General features: G+C 44.2%; 1 protein-coding gene across 2 annotated transcripts in view; it reads right to left on the bottom strand.

The window, feature by feature from the left end:
- The window catches only part of ace (angiotensin I converting enzyme (peptidyl-dipeptidase A) 1), a 155,248-nt gene that overhangs the window by 88,493 nt on the left and 48,244 nt on the right, over window positions 1-18,511 (bottom strand). For both annotated transcript variants that reach the window (XM_063037759.1, XM_063037760.1), the window contains exons 12-14: window positions 15,766-15,977; window positions 12,616-12,752; window positions 11,541-11,699 (exon numbers count right to left, since the gene is read on the bottom strand). In XM_063037759.1, the coding sequence (XP_062893829.1) occupies window positions 11,541-11,699; window positions 12,616-12,752; window positions 15,766-15,977 (508 nt within the window). The remainder of the gene's footprint in view (window positions 1-11,540; window positions 11,700-12,615; window positions 12,753-15,765; window positions 15,978-18,511) is intronic.

Genomic DNA, 18,511 nt, shown 5'->3' with positions numbered 1-18,511 from the left:
TAGTCAGGGATCCTCTTGGAAAGAGTGATCACAGTATGATTGAATTTCGCATTCAGATGGAGGATGAAATAGTTAGATCTAAAACTAGTGTATTATGCTTGAACAAGGGAGACAACAACAGGATGAGGGAGGAGATGGCTAATGTGGATTGGGAGCACAGGTTATTTGGTCGGACAGTTGAGGAACAGTGGAATACTTTCAAAGAGATTTTTCAGAGTGCTCAACAAAAGTATATTCCAGTCAAAAGTAAGGACAGTAAGTGTGGAGAGAGCCAGCCTGGGATAACTAAAGATAGTATCAAATTAAAAGCTCATGTGTACAAAGTCGTAAAGAGTAGTGGGAGACTGGAGGATTGGGAAAACTTTAAAAAGCAACAAAGAACAACTAAACAAGAAATGAGGAAAGGGAAGATAGAGTATGAAAGTAAATTAGCACAAAATATAAAAACAGATAGCAAAAGTTTTTATAAATATATAAAGCAGAAGGAGGTGGCTAAAGTCAACGTAGGTCCCTTGGAAGACGAGAAGGAGAAACTGATATTGGGTGATAAGGAAATGGCTGAGGTATTGAATGACTATTTTGTGTCGGTCTTCATGGTGGAGGACACGTTTTAAATGCCAAAGAAGGATGTTATGGATGAAATGGGAAGTGAGGACTTCAATAAAATCACTGTCACTAAAGAGATAGAGATGAGGAAATTAGAGGGCCTGAAGGTAGATAAGTCCGCTGGTCCTGAGAGTCTGCAGAGGGATATAGATAGGTTAATTGAGTGGGCCAAGGTCTGACAGATGGAATACAATGTTGGTAAATGCGAGATCATCCACTTTGGAAGGAATAATAGAAGAGCAGATTATTATTTAAATGGTGAAAGATTGCCACATGCTGTTGTGCAGAGGGACTTGGGAGTGCTTGTTCATGAATCGCAAAAAGTTGGCTTGCAGGTACAACAGGTTATTAAGAAGGCAAACGGAATGTTAGCCTTCATTGCTAGAGGGATTGAATTCAAGAGCAGGGAGGTCATGCTGCAACTATACAGGGTACTGGTGAGGCCGCACCTGGAGTACTGTGTGCAGTTCTGGTCTCCATACTTGAGGAAGGATATACTGGCTTTGGAGGCAGTGCAGAGGAGGTTCACCAGGTTGATTCCAGGGATGAAGGGGTTAACCTATGAGGAGCAATTGAGTCGCCTGGGACTATACTCTCTGGAGTTCAGAAGAATGAGAGGGGATCTTATAGAAACATACAACATTTTGAAAGGGATAGATAAGATAGAAGTAGGAAAGTTGTTTCCATTGGTAGGTGGGACTAGAACTAGGGGACATTGCCTCAAGATTCAGGGGGGAAGATTTAGGACGGAGATGAGGAGAAACTGTTTTTCCCAGAGGGCGGTGAATCTGTGGAATTCTCTGCCCAGGGAAGCAGTTGAAGCTTCTTCACTAAATATATTTAAGATACAGTTAGATAGATTTTTACATAGTAAGGGAATTAAGGGTTATGGGGAAAAGGCAGGTAGATGGAGCTGAGTTTACAGACAGATCAGCCATGAGGTGGAGGATAAATGCGTGGCTGAGGGATTGGAGCAGGGGGCAGGGATTCAAGTTTTTGGATCATTGGGACCTCTTTTGGCGCAGGTGTGACCTGTACAAAAAGGACGGGTTACCCTTGAATCCTAGGGGGACCAATATCCTGGCGGGGAGATTTGCAAGGGCTACTGAGGTGACTTTAAACTAGAATGGTTGGGGGGTGGGAATCAAATTAAAGAGGCTAGGCGAGAGGAGGTTAGCTCACAACAGGGGGATGGGAAGCAGTGCAGAGAGACAGAGGGGTGTAAAATGAGGGTAGAAGCAAAAAGTAGTAAGGTGAAAAGTAAAAGTGGCAGGCTGGCAAATCCAGGGCAAAAATCAAAAAGGGCCACTTTTCAACATAATTGTATAAGGGCTAGGAGTGTTGTAAAAGCAAGCCTGAAGGCTTTGTGTGTCAATGCAAGGAGCATTCGTAACAAGGTGGATGAATTGAAAGTACAGATTGTTATTAATGGATATGATATAGTTGGGATTACAGAGACATGCTCCAGGGTGACCAGGGATGGGAGCTCAACATTCAGGGATATTCGATATTCAGGAGGGATAGACATGAAAGAAAAGGAGGTGGGGTAGCATTGCTGGTTAGAGAGGAGACTAATGCAATAGAAAGGAAGGACATTAGCCGGGAGGATGTGGAATCGATATGGGTAGAGCTGCATAGCATTAAACGGCAGAAAACGCAGGAGGGAGTTGTGTACAGGCCACCTAACAGTAGTACTGAGGTTGGGGATGGCATTAAACAGGAAATTAGAAATGTGTGCAATAAAGGAACAGCAGTTATAATTGGTGACTTCAATCTACATATAGATTAGGTGAACCAAATTGATAAGGGTGCTGAGGAAGAGGATTTCTTGGAATGTATGCGGGATGGTTTTTTGAACCAACATGTCGAGGAACCAACTAGAGAGCAGGCTATTCTAGACTGGGTATTGAGCAATGAGGAAGGGTTAATTAGCAATCTTGTCGTGAGAGGCCCCTTGGGTAAGAGTGACCATAATATGATGGAATTCTTCATTAAGATGGAGAGTGATATAGTTAATTCAGAAACAAAGGTTCTGAACTTAAAGAAGGGTAACTTTGAAGGTATGAGACGTGAATTAGTTAAGATAGACTGGCAAATGATACTTAAAGGGTTGACGGTGGATATGCAATGGCAAGCATTTAAAGATTGCATGGATGAACTACAACAATTGTTCATCCCAGTTTGGCAAAAGAATAAATCAGGAAAGGTAGTGCACCAGTGGCTGACAAGGGAAATTAGGGATAGTATCAATTCCAAAGAAGAAGCATACAAATTAGCCAGAAAAAGTGGCTCACCTGAGGACTGGGAGAAATTCAGAGTCCAGCAGAGGAGGACAAAGGGCTTAATTAGGAAAGGGAAAAAAGATTATGAGAGAAAGCTGGCAGGGAACATAAAAACTGACTGTAAAAGCTTTTATAGATATGTGAAAAGAAAAAGATTGGTTAAGACAAATGTAGGTCCTCTACAGACAGAAACAGGTGAATTGATTATGGGGAGCAAGGACATGGCAGACCAATTGAATAATTACTTTGGTTCTGTCTTCACTAAGGAGGACATAAATAATCTTCCGGAAATAGTAGGGGACAGAGGGTCCAGTGAGATGGAGGAACTGAGGGAAATACATGTTAGTAGGGAAGTGGTGTTGGGTAAATTGAAGGGATTAAAGGCAGATAAATCCCCAGGGCCAGATGTTCTGCATCCCAGAGTGCTTAAGGAAGTAGCCCAAGAAATAGTGGATGCATTAGTGATAATTTTTCAAAACTCTTTAGATTCTGGATTAGTTCCTGAGGATTGGAGGGTGGCTAATGTAACCCCGCTTTTTAAAAAAGGAGGGAGAGAGAAACCGGGGAATTATAGACCGGTTAGCCTAACATCGGTGGTGGGGAAAATGCTAGAGTCAGTTATCAAAGATGTGATAACAGCACATTTGGAAAGCAGTGAAATCATCGGACAAAGTCAGCATGGATTTGTGAAAGGAAAATCATGTCTGACGAATCTCATAGAATTTTTTGAGGATGTAACTAGTAGAGTGGATAGGGGAGAACCAGTGGATGTGGTATATTTGGATTTTCAAAAGGCTTTTGACAAGGTCCCACACAGGAGATTAGTGTGCAAACTTAAAGCACACAGTATTGGGGGTAAGGTATCGATGTGGATAGAGAATTGGTTGGCAGACAGGAAGCAAAGAGTGGGAATAAACGGGACCTTTTCAGAATGGCAGGCAGTGACTAGTGGGGTACCGCAAGGCTCAGTGCTGGGACCCCAGTTGTTTACAATATATATTAATGACTTAGATGAGGGAATTAACTGCAGCATCTCCAAGTTTGCGGATGACACGAAGCTGGGCGGCAGTGTTAGCTGTGAGGAGGATGCTAAGAGGATGCAGGGTGACTTGGATAGGTTAGGTGAGTGGGCAAATTCATGGCAGATGCAATTTAATGTGGATAAATGTGAGGTTATCCACTTTGGTGGGAAAAACAGGAAAACAGATTATTATCTGAATGGTGGCCGATTAGGAACGGGGGAGGCGCAACAAGACCTGGGTGTCATTATACACCAATTGAAAATGGGCATGCAGGTACAGCAGGCGGTGAAAAAGGCGAATGGTATGCTGGCATTCATAGCAAGAGGATTTGAGTACAGGAGCAGGGAGGTACTACTGCAGTTGTACAAGGCCTTGGTGAGACCACACCTGGAGTATTGTGTGCAATTTTGGTCCCCTAATCTGAGGAAAGACATTCTTGCCATAGAGGGAGTACAAAGGAGGTTCACCAGATTGATTCCTGGGATGGCAGGACTTTCATATGATGAAAGACTGGATTGACTAGGCTTATATTCTCTGGAATTTAGAAGATTGAAGGGGGATCTTATTGAAACGTATAAAATCCTAAAGGGATTGGACAGGCTAGATGCAGGAAGATTGTTCCCGATGTTGGGGAAGTCCAGAACGAGGGGTCACAGTTTGAGGATAAAAGGGAAGCCTTTTAGGACCGAGATGAGGAAAAACATCTTCACACAGAGGGTGGTGAATCTGTGGAATTCTCTGCCACAGGAAACAGTTGAGGCCAGTTCATTGGCTATATTTAAGAGGGAGTTAGATATGGTCCTTGTGACTAAAGGGATCAGGGGGTATGGAGAGAAGGCAGGTACAGGGTTCTGAGTTGGATGATCAGCCATGATCATACTGAATGGCTGTGCAGTCTCGAAGGGCCGAATGGCCTACTCTTGCACCTATTTTCTATGTTTCTATGTTTCTGTGATCTTATTGAATGACGGGGCAGGCTCGATGGGCCGGATGGCCTACTCCTGCTCCTATTTCTTATGTTCTTATGTAAACTGGAGAAAGACCGATTTTTGACAGTATCAAAATAATCTTGCAGGTGTGGATTGGGACAGGTTGTTTTCTGTCAAAGATGTACTTAGGAGAGAACTCAGGAGGGCTGAAAGCGGACATGGGGTTGCTGTGGCAGACACAATGAGAGAGAATTCCATTTGGCTAATTGGAGCAGCCACTTAATGTACTGGTCCCGATGTGACTCAGTTAACCAGAATTGACTGTGTAAGTGTTTAGATAGACAGGGCCTGATTAGAGATAGTCAATATGACTTTGTGCATAGCAGATCATGTCCAACCAATCTTACAGAGCATCTCAAGGAGGTTACCAGGAAAGTTAATGAAGGGATGACAGTGGACATTGTCTACATGGATTTTAGCAAGGCTTTTACAAAATCCTATGTGTGAGGCTGAGTTAAGTCACTTGATTCAGGAAGAAGTAGTCAATTGGATTCAAAGTTGGCTCAGTGAGAGGAGCCTGAGATTGGTAGTACTATATATGGTTGTCTCTCTGATTGGAGGCCTGTGACGAGTGATGTGTTGCAGGGATCGGTGCTGGTTCTGTATTAATGATTTAGATGATAATATGGTAAACTTAATCAGCAAATGTACAGATGACACCAAAACTGGGGTGTAGTGGACCATAAGGAAGACTATCAAAGCCTGCCTAATGATCTGGACCAATTGGGAAAATGGGCTGAAAGGTGACAGATGGAATTTAATGCAGGCAAGTTCAAGGTGTTGCTCTCTGGGTGGATAATCCAGGGTAAGGTTTATACAGTGAATCATAGGGCACTGGAGTGTGCGGTCGAACAAAGCGATCTGAGAATACAGATCTATAATTGATTGAAAGTGGTATCACAGCTAGACAGGGTCATAAAGAGAGCCTTTGACACAATAGTCTTCATAACTCAGAACATTGAGCACAAGAGTTTGGATGGTATGTTGAGAAGTTGTATAAAATGTTGGTGAGGCCATATTTAGATTATTGCCTGTGGTTGGGTTGAGTTGTTCTCTGGTCTTGACAGTTTACTTTGCAAACATTTCATCACCATATGAGGAGGCTGTTGATTGTGGTGTGTCCTCCGAATGCTTGGCCTTTATATACTTTTCAATCAGCTGATTAGACGCCATTTTAGGAACTCAGTTGTGATGTGGGGAGGAAGTCTCATCGCTGATTGGCTGTATGGCAAGCTTCATACGTTGTGGTCTGGAATTTTGCCTGCATCAACTCATAGATGGGAATATAGGTAAGGTAAATGCAAGCAGGCTTTTTCCACCGAGGTTGGGTGAGACTAGAACTAGTGGTTATACGTTAGGGTGAAAGGTGAACTATTTAAGGGGAGTCCGAGGGGGAACATTTTCACTCAGAGGGTGGTGCAAATGTGGAACAAGCTGCCAGGAGAAATGGTGAGCCAGGTCAATTTTAACATTTAAAAGAAGTTTTGATAGGTACAAGGATGAGGGAGGTGTGGAGAGCTATGTCTGTGTGCAGTAAATAGGACCAGACAGAAAACCAAGCCAGCATGGACTAGATGGGTCGAAGGGCCTGTTTCTGTGCTGTAGAGCTCTATAACTCCATGACTTTATAAGATATTTAATATGAATTACTAATCTATTATCTAGTTAGATAATTAGTTGTTGTGAATTATTATTTGATGTCAATTAACTGCTTGTGTATTGCGATTAATGCAAAAATGTAATTAAAATATGTAGTCATTGGTATGAATTCATGATATTGCTGTGTAACATTTGAACTGATGTACAGATTATCACTGGTATTTGCTGTGACCATTCTTGTATAACTTGGAGGAAATTACTGCTTGGGTCAAATATTGTTGGTGGCTTATTGTGTTAGCTGCAAGAAAGCTGCGGAGGTCAAAGCCCTGTGTCTGCAGGCCCGAGTCCATGTCTGCTGGGGATGGAGGCTGAAGGCCTGTTCTGGGGTCAAAGGACTATGCACGTGTATGGGTGGGAGGGAAGAACAGGGCTTAAATTTGCTGTTATCGTTTGTTGCTTGTTCTGTTCTGTGTGGTTCTGCTGAGCATTGTGGGCATGCTATACTGGTGCCAGGATGTGTGGCAACACTGGAGGGCTGCCCCCAGCACACCCCCGGATGGGCTGGTTGTTAACAGAAATGGTGCATTTTGATGTACACGAGATAAATCAACTTGAATCTTGAATCTCTTTACTATTTAATGCAAAGTGCTGAATTGAATTTTCGATGCTGTAGCAATGCAACTATTGAAACTATTCTGATCTTGTGTGCTGTCACTGTGGAGTTTGCATGCTGTATAACAATAAATGAACAGCACTGTTTGGTTAAAGGAAAGAATCGGTGAATAAATAGGAGACCATTCAGCCATGCGATTCCCCCTCTCCTTTCCCTGTACCCATCCAATGCATTCTCTAATATTTTCATCTGCTCAAGGGGGTTTCTGTTCACCATTAATCCACAGCCTAAATGACTTGTGGCGAGTTTGCACACAGAATACATACTCTCTGTATGTTATATTGCTGCCATCATCCAACCAGTAGAAACCATGCTGTTGAGCAATTTGTCACAGTATCACAAGGGGTTACTTCCAACTGGTGCCAAACTTTCCCTCTTAAAGGGGAGTTGCATTGTGGCTTAGTGGAAGTGGCAGAAAGCAGAATAGAGGGAACTGTAAATTCTTGACCTGGGAAGTACAGGGTGAACAAATTCCAATTGTTGGAGTCTTTGGGGTTGCAGACATAGAGAAGAGACAGTCGTGGTGGTTAAACCACAAAACCATTGTTATAAGGCTGGGAGAGTTTAATGCTCTGACACGTGGTCAGTAAAGGCAAATTCAGACCCTTTAACCTGAAAACCAATCACCATGCCCCGGTCACTTGATTTGCAACCTTCTCTATCAACTGGAACATACTGAACATTCACGTTCTCTACAGTACCTCTCACTTTTGACACCATGGAGGCTGCAGACCAACAGCTGCTGCTACACACTGTCCGCTCCCTAACCACAACTGGGCACGTTCCCTGATATGTCCCTCCTTTTTGCAGGCCAGGAATGCACATGACTGAACACAGACTGGCAGTAAAGTTTGAACTCTCAGTGATTTGCAGAATGCAGCTCATATCCCATCTCAACAGCTGGAAGCTCCTACCTCATTGTTTCCATCCTCATTCATCAAGCTGTGGTACACAGATGATGCAAGTTAAGCTCCCAAGTCATTGTCGGTTCATTCACTGAAGCACTCAGAGTCATAGCAGCATCTTAAAGCAGCGGTCCCCAATCACCGGGCTGCAAAGCATGCGCAACCGGGTCGCGAGGAAGCGATATGATTTGGTGATAGGAGTCAGCTGGACCTTTCCTCACTCATTCCCTGTCACGGCCACTGTTGAGCCATTACGCATGCGAGGTCATTACCTACGCGTCATCCATTTCAGCGCGGGAAGGAGATCAACTCCTCGAGCTTGCAAATGACGACGGGCTGGAAAGTATGTTTGACATAATATCTCTGCTGGCATTCTGCATCAAAGTCAAGGCTAAAAATCCTGAGATAGCCACAAAAGCACTGAAAACGTTGCTTCCATTTCCAACATCTCTGCAATGAATGCAACGAAAACTAAATTGCAGAATAGACTGGACATAAGGAACCCCCTTCGAGTATCGCTGTCTCCCATCACCCCTCGATGGGACCGTCTTGTTGCAGGGAAACAAGCCCAGGGCTCCCACTGATTCAGCGATATTGGTGTGTTGCAACACACATGAAAGTTGCTGGTGAACGCAGCAGGCCAGGCAGCATCTGTAGGAAGAGGTACAGTCGACGTTTCAGGCTGAGACCCTTCGTCAGGACTAACTGAAGAAAGAGTGAGTAAGGGATTTGAAAGTGGGAGGGGGAGGGGGAGATCCAAAATGATAGGAGAAGACAGGAGGGGGAGGGATGGAGCCAAGAGCTGGACAGGTGATTGGCAAGTGGGATATGAGAGGATCATGGGACAGGAGGTCCGGGAAGAAAGACAAGGGGGTGGGAACCCAGAGGATGGGCAAGGGGTATAGTCAGGGGGACAGAGGGAGAAAAAGGAGAGTGAGAGAAAGAATGTGTGTATAAAAATAAATACAGCACGGAAACAGGGCATCTCTGCCCTTCTAGTCAGTGCTGAACGCTACTCTCACCTAGTCCCACCGACCTGCACTCAGCCCATAACCCTCCATTCCTTTCCTGTCCATATACCTATCCAATTTTTCTTTAAATGATAATATCGAACCCGCCTCTACCACTTCTACTGGAAGTTCGTTCAACACTTACTTCAAGCTCCCCTGTCCTCCCCGATAATTGACTTATCACTATATCCATGCGAGGAAAATATGCACTGTGTGTTTAGTATTAAATTTGTTAGAGAAACCCTCTTAGAAAGGAAATTGAGTGTATTAGCCACTTATCACCGATATTCCGGTCGTGATTAACAACCCGCCCCCGCCGAACAGAATCGCCAAAAAGGATTTGTAGAAAAAAATCGTACACGCATGCGCAAGGCTTCATGGTCATTGTAGTCTTTATTGGGGTAAACCCAACGTATTTGACTGCTACTCTTGTCCGTTGGCAACCCTACCACCACCTCCCCCCCCGCCCCCCCCGGTCGGCCGGTCCACAAGAATATTGTCAATATGAAACCGGTCCGCAGTGCGAAAAAGATTGGGGACCCCTGTCTTAAAGCACTGGAGAAGTTCCACCATTGCAAGATCTTCCAAATCTCCAGCAAGCCAATTTCAGTATCCCCTCCCCGGGCAACATTCCTAGGACTGAGGTCTGAATTGGACTTAGCCAGCTCCAATGAGAGCCTACTGTAAAAGGCAGATGAAACACTTCCCCTCCCACTCATTTGCCATCTACCAGTGCTTTGAGAGGCTGGTCATAGCAAACGCCATTTCCAGCCTCCCAGACAACCTCAGCCCACTGTAATTAGCCTACTGCTGTAAAGGTCCACAGTGGATGCCATCTGCCTGGCCCTACACTCATCTCAGGAGCATTTGGATTCTAAAGATATCTATGTCAAACTACTATTTATTAATTGCAACTTCCCCTTCAATACTATAATTCCAAGCAGACTCACCTCCAAATTCCTAGACCTGGGACTCAGTATCTACCCTTTGAATCTGGATCATTAACTTCCTGATCAACAGACCACAGTCAATAAGGAAAGGCAGCAATATTTCTGCCACCTTTTATGGCAGACAGTGTTCAGTCAGCAATGGGATCCCACAAGGTTGTGTCCTCAGCCTCCTATTTTACTCCTTGTACACTGACAACTGAGTGGCCAGATTCTGCTTTAACTCCATCTGCAAGTTTGCAGATGATGCCGTCGTAGTGGGCCAAATCTCAAATAACGACGTCAGATTATAGGAAGGAGACAGAGAGTTTATTGACATGGTGTCATGACAACAACCTCAATGTCAGCAAAACAAAAGAGATGGTCATTTGCTTCGGGAAATGGGGTTGTGCATACACTCCTGTCTACGTTGATTGTGCTGAGGTCAAGAAGGTTGAGAGCTTCAAGTTCCTTGGTGTAAGCATCATCAATGCCCTGTCCTGATCCAACAACTCAGATGCCATAGCCCAAAACGCTCACCAATGCCTCTACTTCCTCAGGAGACTAAAGAAATTTGGCACGTCTTCTTCAAACCTCACCAATTTTTATAGATGCACTGTAGAAAGCATTCTATTCAGATGCATTGTAGTTTGGTAGAATATTGAAGGGAGGTTTGATGGAGGTGTACAAAATTATGAAGGGTATAGATAGGGTCATTGCAAGCAGGCTTTTTCCACTGAGTTTGGGTGGAACTACAACCAGAGGTCATGGGTTAAGGGTGAATAGTAAAAAGTTTAAGGAGAACATGAGCAAATGTTTCTCTGCTGTACTTTTCTCTGATTCTATGTCTCCATGTACGGCAAATGCTCTGAAAATTACTGCAAGAAACTGTAGAGAGTTGTGGATACAGCTCAGCACATTGTGGAAACCAGCCTCCCCTCTACAGCCTCCGTTTACATTTCTTGTTGCCTTGGTACAGCAGACAACGCAGTGAAAAACCGCACCCATCCCTGACATTTTCTCTTCTCCCCTCTTCTGATGGGCAGAAGATGCAAAAGCCTGTAAGCATGTACCACGAGGCTCAAGGACAGCTTCTATTGTGCTGTCATAAGACTATTGAATAGCCCTTATGTATGTTAAGATGGACCCGTGATCTCACAATCTACCTCGTCGTGGCCTTGCACCTTATTGTTTGCCTGTACTGCATTTTCTCTGTAATTGCAACGCTTTGTTCTGCTTTGTTTTATTGTTTTCCTTTGTACTCCTTTAATATACTGATGTGATGAAATGATCTGTAAGGACACCATGCAATTATGCATGTGACAATAATAAACCAATGTACCACTTTACCAATTTGCTCCATCAAGCTCCTCCTGTGGCAGGTTTGTGGGCCTCATTGGGCCTCATTAGTCAACTCTGAAGCCGCAGAGCAGGAGTGGAAACAAATCTATTTCAATATCATAGCTATGCCAAAGAGGAAGGTATTTGCATAACAATGGAGACCTTACTGCAGTAATACGACACTGACCTCCTTCACTTCTGCTTCAGGCAGAGCTGCTTCCTTAATGTCACTCATTTTCTTCAGAATTCGTTTGGTTTCTTCGTTTTGGAAATCTGTGTAATCAAACTGACGAGCTTTCTCCCCGTACTTTCTTGTATGATTGGACAGGATTAGGCTCTTCTCCAACTGATGGGGAAAAAAATGTTTTTGACGTTTTCATTCTGTGACGTCTGGAGAAACACAGGTACTTGTATGCAAGCGCACACACACACACACACACACACACACACACACACACACACACACAAAGATGTGTGCACACGCGCATGCACATACAGACACGCCATATGCGCACATACAGTCACGCATATGAACACACACAGACGCGCATGTACACACACACACACACATTTCATTCACACATGTACATCGCTGTCAAGAACATGCACTTCAGCCATCAATATGCACATTTACTGGCATGCGCGGTCTCCATGGAGACACACAGTTGCATTTGGACAAATACTTGTGCATTTTCTGACACATGCTTATTCCCTCATGCACACATGTAACTAGGATCTGGTGACACTTCCCCCCCCATGCACCTCTCCCTCCATTTCATCAGGGGGCTTCTTAAAACACATCAACATAAGATCATGTGGTGCATTTGGCTATTTCCCATTCATGGAACTATGTTAGCATTATCTTTGAAACTTCAGTGATGCTATTTGAATTAATTTCCATGTGATTTACATGATCTATTGTCCATTGCCATAATTTGCTTTAGATTAGCAACAAACTTGTTCCAGGATCCCTGACGTAGTCTATTGTGTGTTGACAGGGGTTGTTTAGTGAAAGTCTAGCTATTGGACAATGGCAAGAATGAGTCCAGGATAGTCTATTGTGAATCAGTAGATTGTTTCCATTATGGTTTATTATCAATGATGCCTATAATTTATTTGGCAGGACCTGCCAGATTATCTAAAGCAATTAAATTTTGTCTTCCACCCCACACCTGGTGGACTCAAACAGCGAACTAAAGTGATCTGTAAATTTAAGGCACTGTTGAGTGGGCAATGAGAACAGGCGTGGGGGTTGAACATACCATGATCTTGTTGTTGTGCTCAGTGATGTTGGTGTTATATGTCCATGAGGCCTCGCTGCTCTCGTACCACACCTTCTCTGCTTCAGTGTTGTACTCACCAATAAAAACCTTTGCCTGATTTTCATCAGTGATTTTATCTGTCAGAAACCAGGAATGAAATAAATCATGTTATGACAAAAGCAACAACAAGATGTATTTACAAAATTAGTTAGCATAATAAAGCAACCCAAGGTTGGGAGGAAAATCAGACAAAATCTGCCACCCAGGAGCCAACAGCCATGGTCATGTCGGTCCTGATGAAGCATCTCAGTCTGAAAGGTTTACTGTTTATTTCCCTCCATGGATGCTGCTTGATCTGCTGAGTTCCTCCAGCATTTTTTGTGCGTTGATCATGAGGAATGTTTTGTAGAGTGTTCTATGGTGGGGGGGGGGGGGTGTGTGGAGGGATTTCAAGAGCTTAGCATATAAGAAGTTAAGGGGAGGGTGGGGGAGTGGGGATGGAAAATGAGAGAACTGCAAGAAAGTCAAAGGGCTTGCAGCTAGCTAGAGGGCGTTACAGGGACAGCAAAGAAGGTGGCGTCTAAGCTGGGAAGGTCATGTTAAATTGCTGCCACGGTTGCACTGTTTGCCACTGGCAGACCGTGCCATCCACAATATGGCCATTCCTAGTGATGCCTTGGATTTGCATTTGATCACTAGGGACAGTGACAGGCTGAGGAAGGAAATGTGAACCCAGTGTGTGCTGTCTTGAAGTTGGAGGAACTGTAGGCATCTTTCCCAGCAGTACCCAGCAGCTCAGGCATCCATTTATCTCAAGTTGATGATACTAACAGACCATGCACCTTCTTTGCCGTGTTTCAGGTCTGGGACAATTCATCAGAGAAGTATTTTGAAACTGAAACTTTAACTGTTTCTCTCTCCAAAGATGCTGCCTGACCTGCTGAATGTTTCTGGCATTTACTGTTATTATTTCGGATTTCTGGAATCTTTGTTTTTTTTTTAATTTTCATCACTTCATTGGTTGAGACATGCCTTCAGCCATCCTAAAGTTGGTAGGATTATTATGCTGCTTTCAAGGGTAAAGAAAGTCATTCTGTATGAAGGGCAGGGTAAGCTGCTTTTCACTGATTATTGTTCCTATTAGAAGCTAAAATCATCCCATTTGCCATCAGACCTGGCTCCTCAGAGTGTGGTCTTCAACTATGTTGTACACTGATAATGTTAGATGCTTCAGGCCTATTTCCCTTGTTCGGTGGTGAGACAGGTGGCGTAGGAGCTGCATAGCCTCAGTTTAGGCCTCAAGCAGCGGGATTGCCTGCTGCTGCAGTCCAGGTGAGAACACGTTGGAAGTGGTGTAGCATGCGTCCGTGCTCAGTTGGGGACTGGCCTCTCCCATTGATGCTCTAGTGTTCGATCGGCAGAATGACAGGCTGAATTACCAGGAACTGTACGATCAATTTATGGGGCATGTCTCTCAGGGTCTTAGACTATATATGTGTCTTCTTGCGTGACTATGTTTTTTTTTGGCTCGCTATTTTGGATGTGCTGTGCATATCTTGCACCTTGGCCCCAGAGGAACACTGACTTGTTCGACTGTATCCATGTGCGGTTGAATGATAATTAAACTTGATTTGATTTGATTTTGATTTATGATGTTGGGGCTGAACTATAATGACTAAATAACAACGCAGGGATTGTGGGAGACTGCAGTCAGCAAACGCATGGGGCTCAAATTTACTGTCACGCTATCTGGGAGTTATTTTCTAACGGGCATTATTTCCACTGTTGATTCTTTAAAGTGATCTGTGATGAACCTGAGACACAACAGATTCTGCAGATGATGGAAATCTTGAGCAACACACAGAAAATACTGGAGGAACTCAGCAAGTCAGACAACATCCAAGGAGGGAAATAAACAGTCAACATTTCATTCCAAGATCAATCACCTGCCAACTTGTAATCCTCCCCCACCCCTCCACCTTCTGATTCAGGCTTTGGCTCTCTTCCTTTCCAGTCCTGATGAAGGGTCTCAGCCCAAAATGTTGACTGCTTATTCCCCTTAACAGATGTTATCTAACTTTCTGAGTCCCTCCAGTATTTTGAGTGTGTTGCTTTGATAAGCCTCCCCACCACCCTCCCCTTTTTTCCATGCTCCGCCTTCCTTCCAATCAGATTCTATCAACTTCAATCCTTTGTCACCTCCACCAATTACCTTCCAGTTCTCATATGGTTCCCCACTCTCCCCTCCCTCATCTACTATCACCCCTTCTCACCTGGATCCACCTATCACCTACCAGCTCTTCTCCCTTCCCTCCACCTTTTTATACTAGCTATGTCCCTTCTTTCTTTCAGTCCTGATGAAGGATCTTGACCTGAAACACTGACTGTCCATTCCTCTTTCGATGCTGTCTGACCTGGTGTATTCCTCCAGCATTTTGTGTGTTGCTGTGATATACCTGCTCATTTAACATCTGGGTTGAGAGGGCTCTGGTACTTTCAAATCTTATGGAAACCATTGCATTTATATATAGCAGCTGGCATGCCCAGGACATCCTGGAGTGTTTACAGCCAATTAGTCCTCTCCAATGTTGCCAGTGTTCTAAAGTAGGGAGGAGGCAAACTAATACATTTAGTACAGCATGGAACTGCTGGAGGAAAAGAGTCTTCTTGCTCGTCTAAAACCAAACTAGTTATCATGTGTTCCAACAGATAACACAGTTGTTGATTAATCTGGGCAATGAATCACCATTTACCAATACCTGCAGTGGAGATCTATGACTCCAGGAGTATAGATTCAGCTGCTCTTCCCAAGCCATCAAAAGTCGTGTCTCAAACTATCTAACTGCTATATCATAGAAAGTACATAATACCATTGACTAGGCAGAGTCATTCTAAGAAATGGTTCTACAAATCCTGCCTGCAATGACTGCCATATACCACTGATTGACATCTAGTAAACAGTCAGCATGCCAGCTGATTCTTTTCAACAATGTCTCTCTGCAATCGAGTTTCTATAGAAATGGAATAAAACAGAAAATAAGGCCTGGCTGATAAAATTGTTAAACCTGATTGAAACAAGGTGATTGGCTGCTATAACTGTCATAGAGTTCACTGTATCTGGTGCCCACTTCCATTTCAGTTGGTACTTACCGATACCATCTGGGTATCCCTCAGGGATCGGAGGCTGCCAGTGTAAGTCAGACCACCCCATCTCCTCCTTGTTTTTATTGTTTTGCTCCACCAGCCAATCAGTGACAGGTTGGAAATACTCAAGCAGGGCAGAGGCATTTAGTTTATCATTGCCTGTAAAATCACGAAGAACATCCTCCCAATGTCTCGAAGAGCCATCCTTCAGTGCGTCACTGAAACAGAGACAGCGAGATGCAGTTAAGTTTTACTTATAGGGGGTTGGGCAAACAATCATGGGCTTACGTCTTCTGTTATTTAGGTTAAGGTTTGGAAGGTTGTAAGAGATACTTCTGGCTTGTTCAAACCAATGTACAATCTGTGCAAAAGTCTTGTGGGGGCAGAGAGAGGGGATTCATGATTGGGAAAAGGGGAAGGGAGAGGAGAGGGAGTGGGAAGCACCAGAGAGACATTCTGTAATGATCAATAAACCAATTGTTTGGAATCAACTGACCTTGCCTGGTGTCTCAGGGCTGGGTGTGTCTGTACCTGCACTACTCCCTACCCCGGCACTCCTTCTCTGCCACCTGTCCCACACCCCTCCTGAGGTGCCCCACCCTCACCATTCCCAACATCCCTTGCTCCTGTCAGATTTACAAACTCGCTCTCTGCTCCACATTGACAAATACAGTACTGTGCAAAAGTCTTAGGCACCCTAGCTATATATATGTGCCTTTGACTCTTTGCACAGTATTGTAGGTTCAGGGATCATACTCTTCACTTGTGTTTTCCAAACTGATTGAAACTACTTCATTATTTCTCTGAAATACTTTTCTGGTTATTGTTCAGCTGACACTAGAAGAGTGGTACTGGCATTACTGGTTACTAATCTGTGGCCCACATCACATTGCTGAAGTTGAGTTGTCAGGATGGCTGGATAGTTGCTTCCCAGTGGGCCTCATGCCACATTGGGCATGATAATTCAATGCTGATTTCTGCATTGGAAAAAAAATTCTACCTGTTCAAACAGTTTTAAGTGGTTTGGTTCGCCATTGTTGGTCATATATTGCCTACTAAAGGGCCAACTGCCTTTTCTCTTCATTTTCCCAAACTGCTGAGAGTGGTGGCTGAAGGATAAGTGATGTGGGGGCAAAATAATCTAACCAGATTGGGAAATACATATGTGGGGAGATTCAGGGAGACCCTGTCCCATGTCTGGGAGAGGGTCACCCAAGGAAATCTTTTAGCAGGCAAAGGCCATCCCAGAGCATGCCATACCTGGGAGGCAGCATCTAGGGAGGTGATCCCTTGAACCACTGGTTTTTTGTGGTCTCATGTGACTTTCCAATGCTCCCTGTGCACCAGGAATTTGAGTGGTTCAGGGCCTTATGTGTAAATATGTGGTGTTATGTCAAAAACAGCAGGTCTTGGAGATCCAGAATTAGTAGTACAAGGTGTTTTCTGCAGCTGTACAGGGCCCTGGTGAGACCACACCTGGAGTACTGTGTGCAGTTTTGGTCTCCAAATTTGAGGAAGGACATTCTTGCTATTGAGGGAGTGCAGCGTAGGTTCACAAGGTTAATTCCCGGGATGGCGGGACTGTCATATGTCGAAAGATTGGAGCGACTGGGCTTGTATACTCTGGAATTTAGATAGCTGAGAGGGGATGTTATTGAAACATATAAGATTATTAAGAGTTTGGACATGCTGCAGGCAGGAAGCATGTTCCCGCTGATGGGTGAGTCCAGAACCAGAGGCCACAGTTTAAGAATAAGGGGTAGGCCATTTAGAACGGAGTTGAGGAAAAACTTTTTCATCCAGAGAGTGGTGGATATGTGGAATGCTCTGCCCCAGAAGGCTGTGGAGGCCAAGTCTCTGGATCTTTCAAGAAAGAGATGGATAGAGCTCTTAAAGATAGTGGAATCAAAGGTTATGGGGATAAGGAAGGAACTGGATACTGATTGTGGATGATCAGCCATGATCACAGTAAATGGTGGTGCTGGCTCGAAGGGCCGAATAGCCTACTCCTGCACCTATTTGTCTATTGTCTATTGGGGTGTATTTTGCATTCACTAGTCTGCTGGTAAGTTCTAACCACAAAATGGCACCTGGATACAAAGTTCTAAATTAAGGGCATATAACCCTTCTTGTTCTAATACCAAAGCACCGCAACACATGGTGCTTGCTTCATCCATACAAAGAATGATGTCATTATATTCTGTATCATGATTTATTTGCATATATTACATAAATTTACCACAGTGCCCATTGAGGAGATCACTAGGGAGGGTATTTAGCAAGATGATCAGGGATGGGGGTGGGGAGCTGGTGTGGCGAGGAAGGAGAGAGATCAGGAGGTTAGTTAGGGAGCAGATGAGGAAAATTAGGGGACATGATAAGGGTAGGAACATAATTGGAAGAGAAATGCTTGGGGAGTTAAGTGGGGATATTGGGGGAAATAGATAAGGTGAGGGTTAAAGGTGGGTTTGAGTAGGTTGTAGATCATCACATTCATGTGAGGGAGAATGAGGAGTGAGAGCCACAAAAGGGGTGAGTGGGAGCAATCAGCAACACACACACAAAATGCTGCAGGAACTCAGCAGGCCAGGCAGCATCCACGGAAATGAATAAACAGTTGATGTTTCTGAGATCCTTCTTCAGGACTGGAAGGAAAGGGGGAAGATGCCAGAATAATAAGGTGGCGGAAGCAGAAGGAGGATTAGCTGGAAGGTGATAGGTGAAGCCAGGTGGGTGAGACAGGTAAAGAGCT

The sequence above is a fragment of the Mobula hypostoma genome, chromosome X1, assembly GCF_963921235.1.
Source record: "Mobula hypostoma chromosome X1, sMobHyp1.1, whole genome shotgun sequence".
In the NCBI taxonomy this organism is placed as follows: domain Eukaryota; kingdom Metazoa; phylum Chordata; class Chondrichthyes; order Myliobatiformes; family Myliobatidae; genus Mobula; species Mobula hypostoma.
Note: the sequence above shows the minus strand (reverse complement) of the source record. Positions and strands in the feature narration are given on the sequence as shown.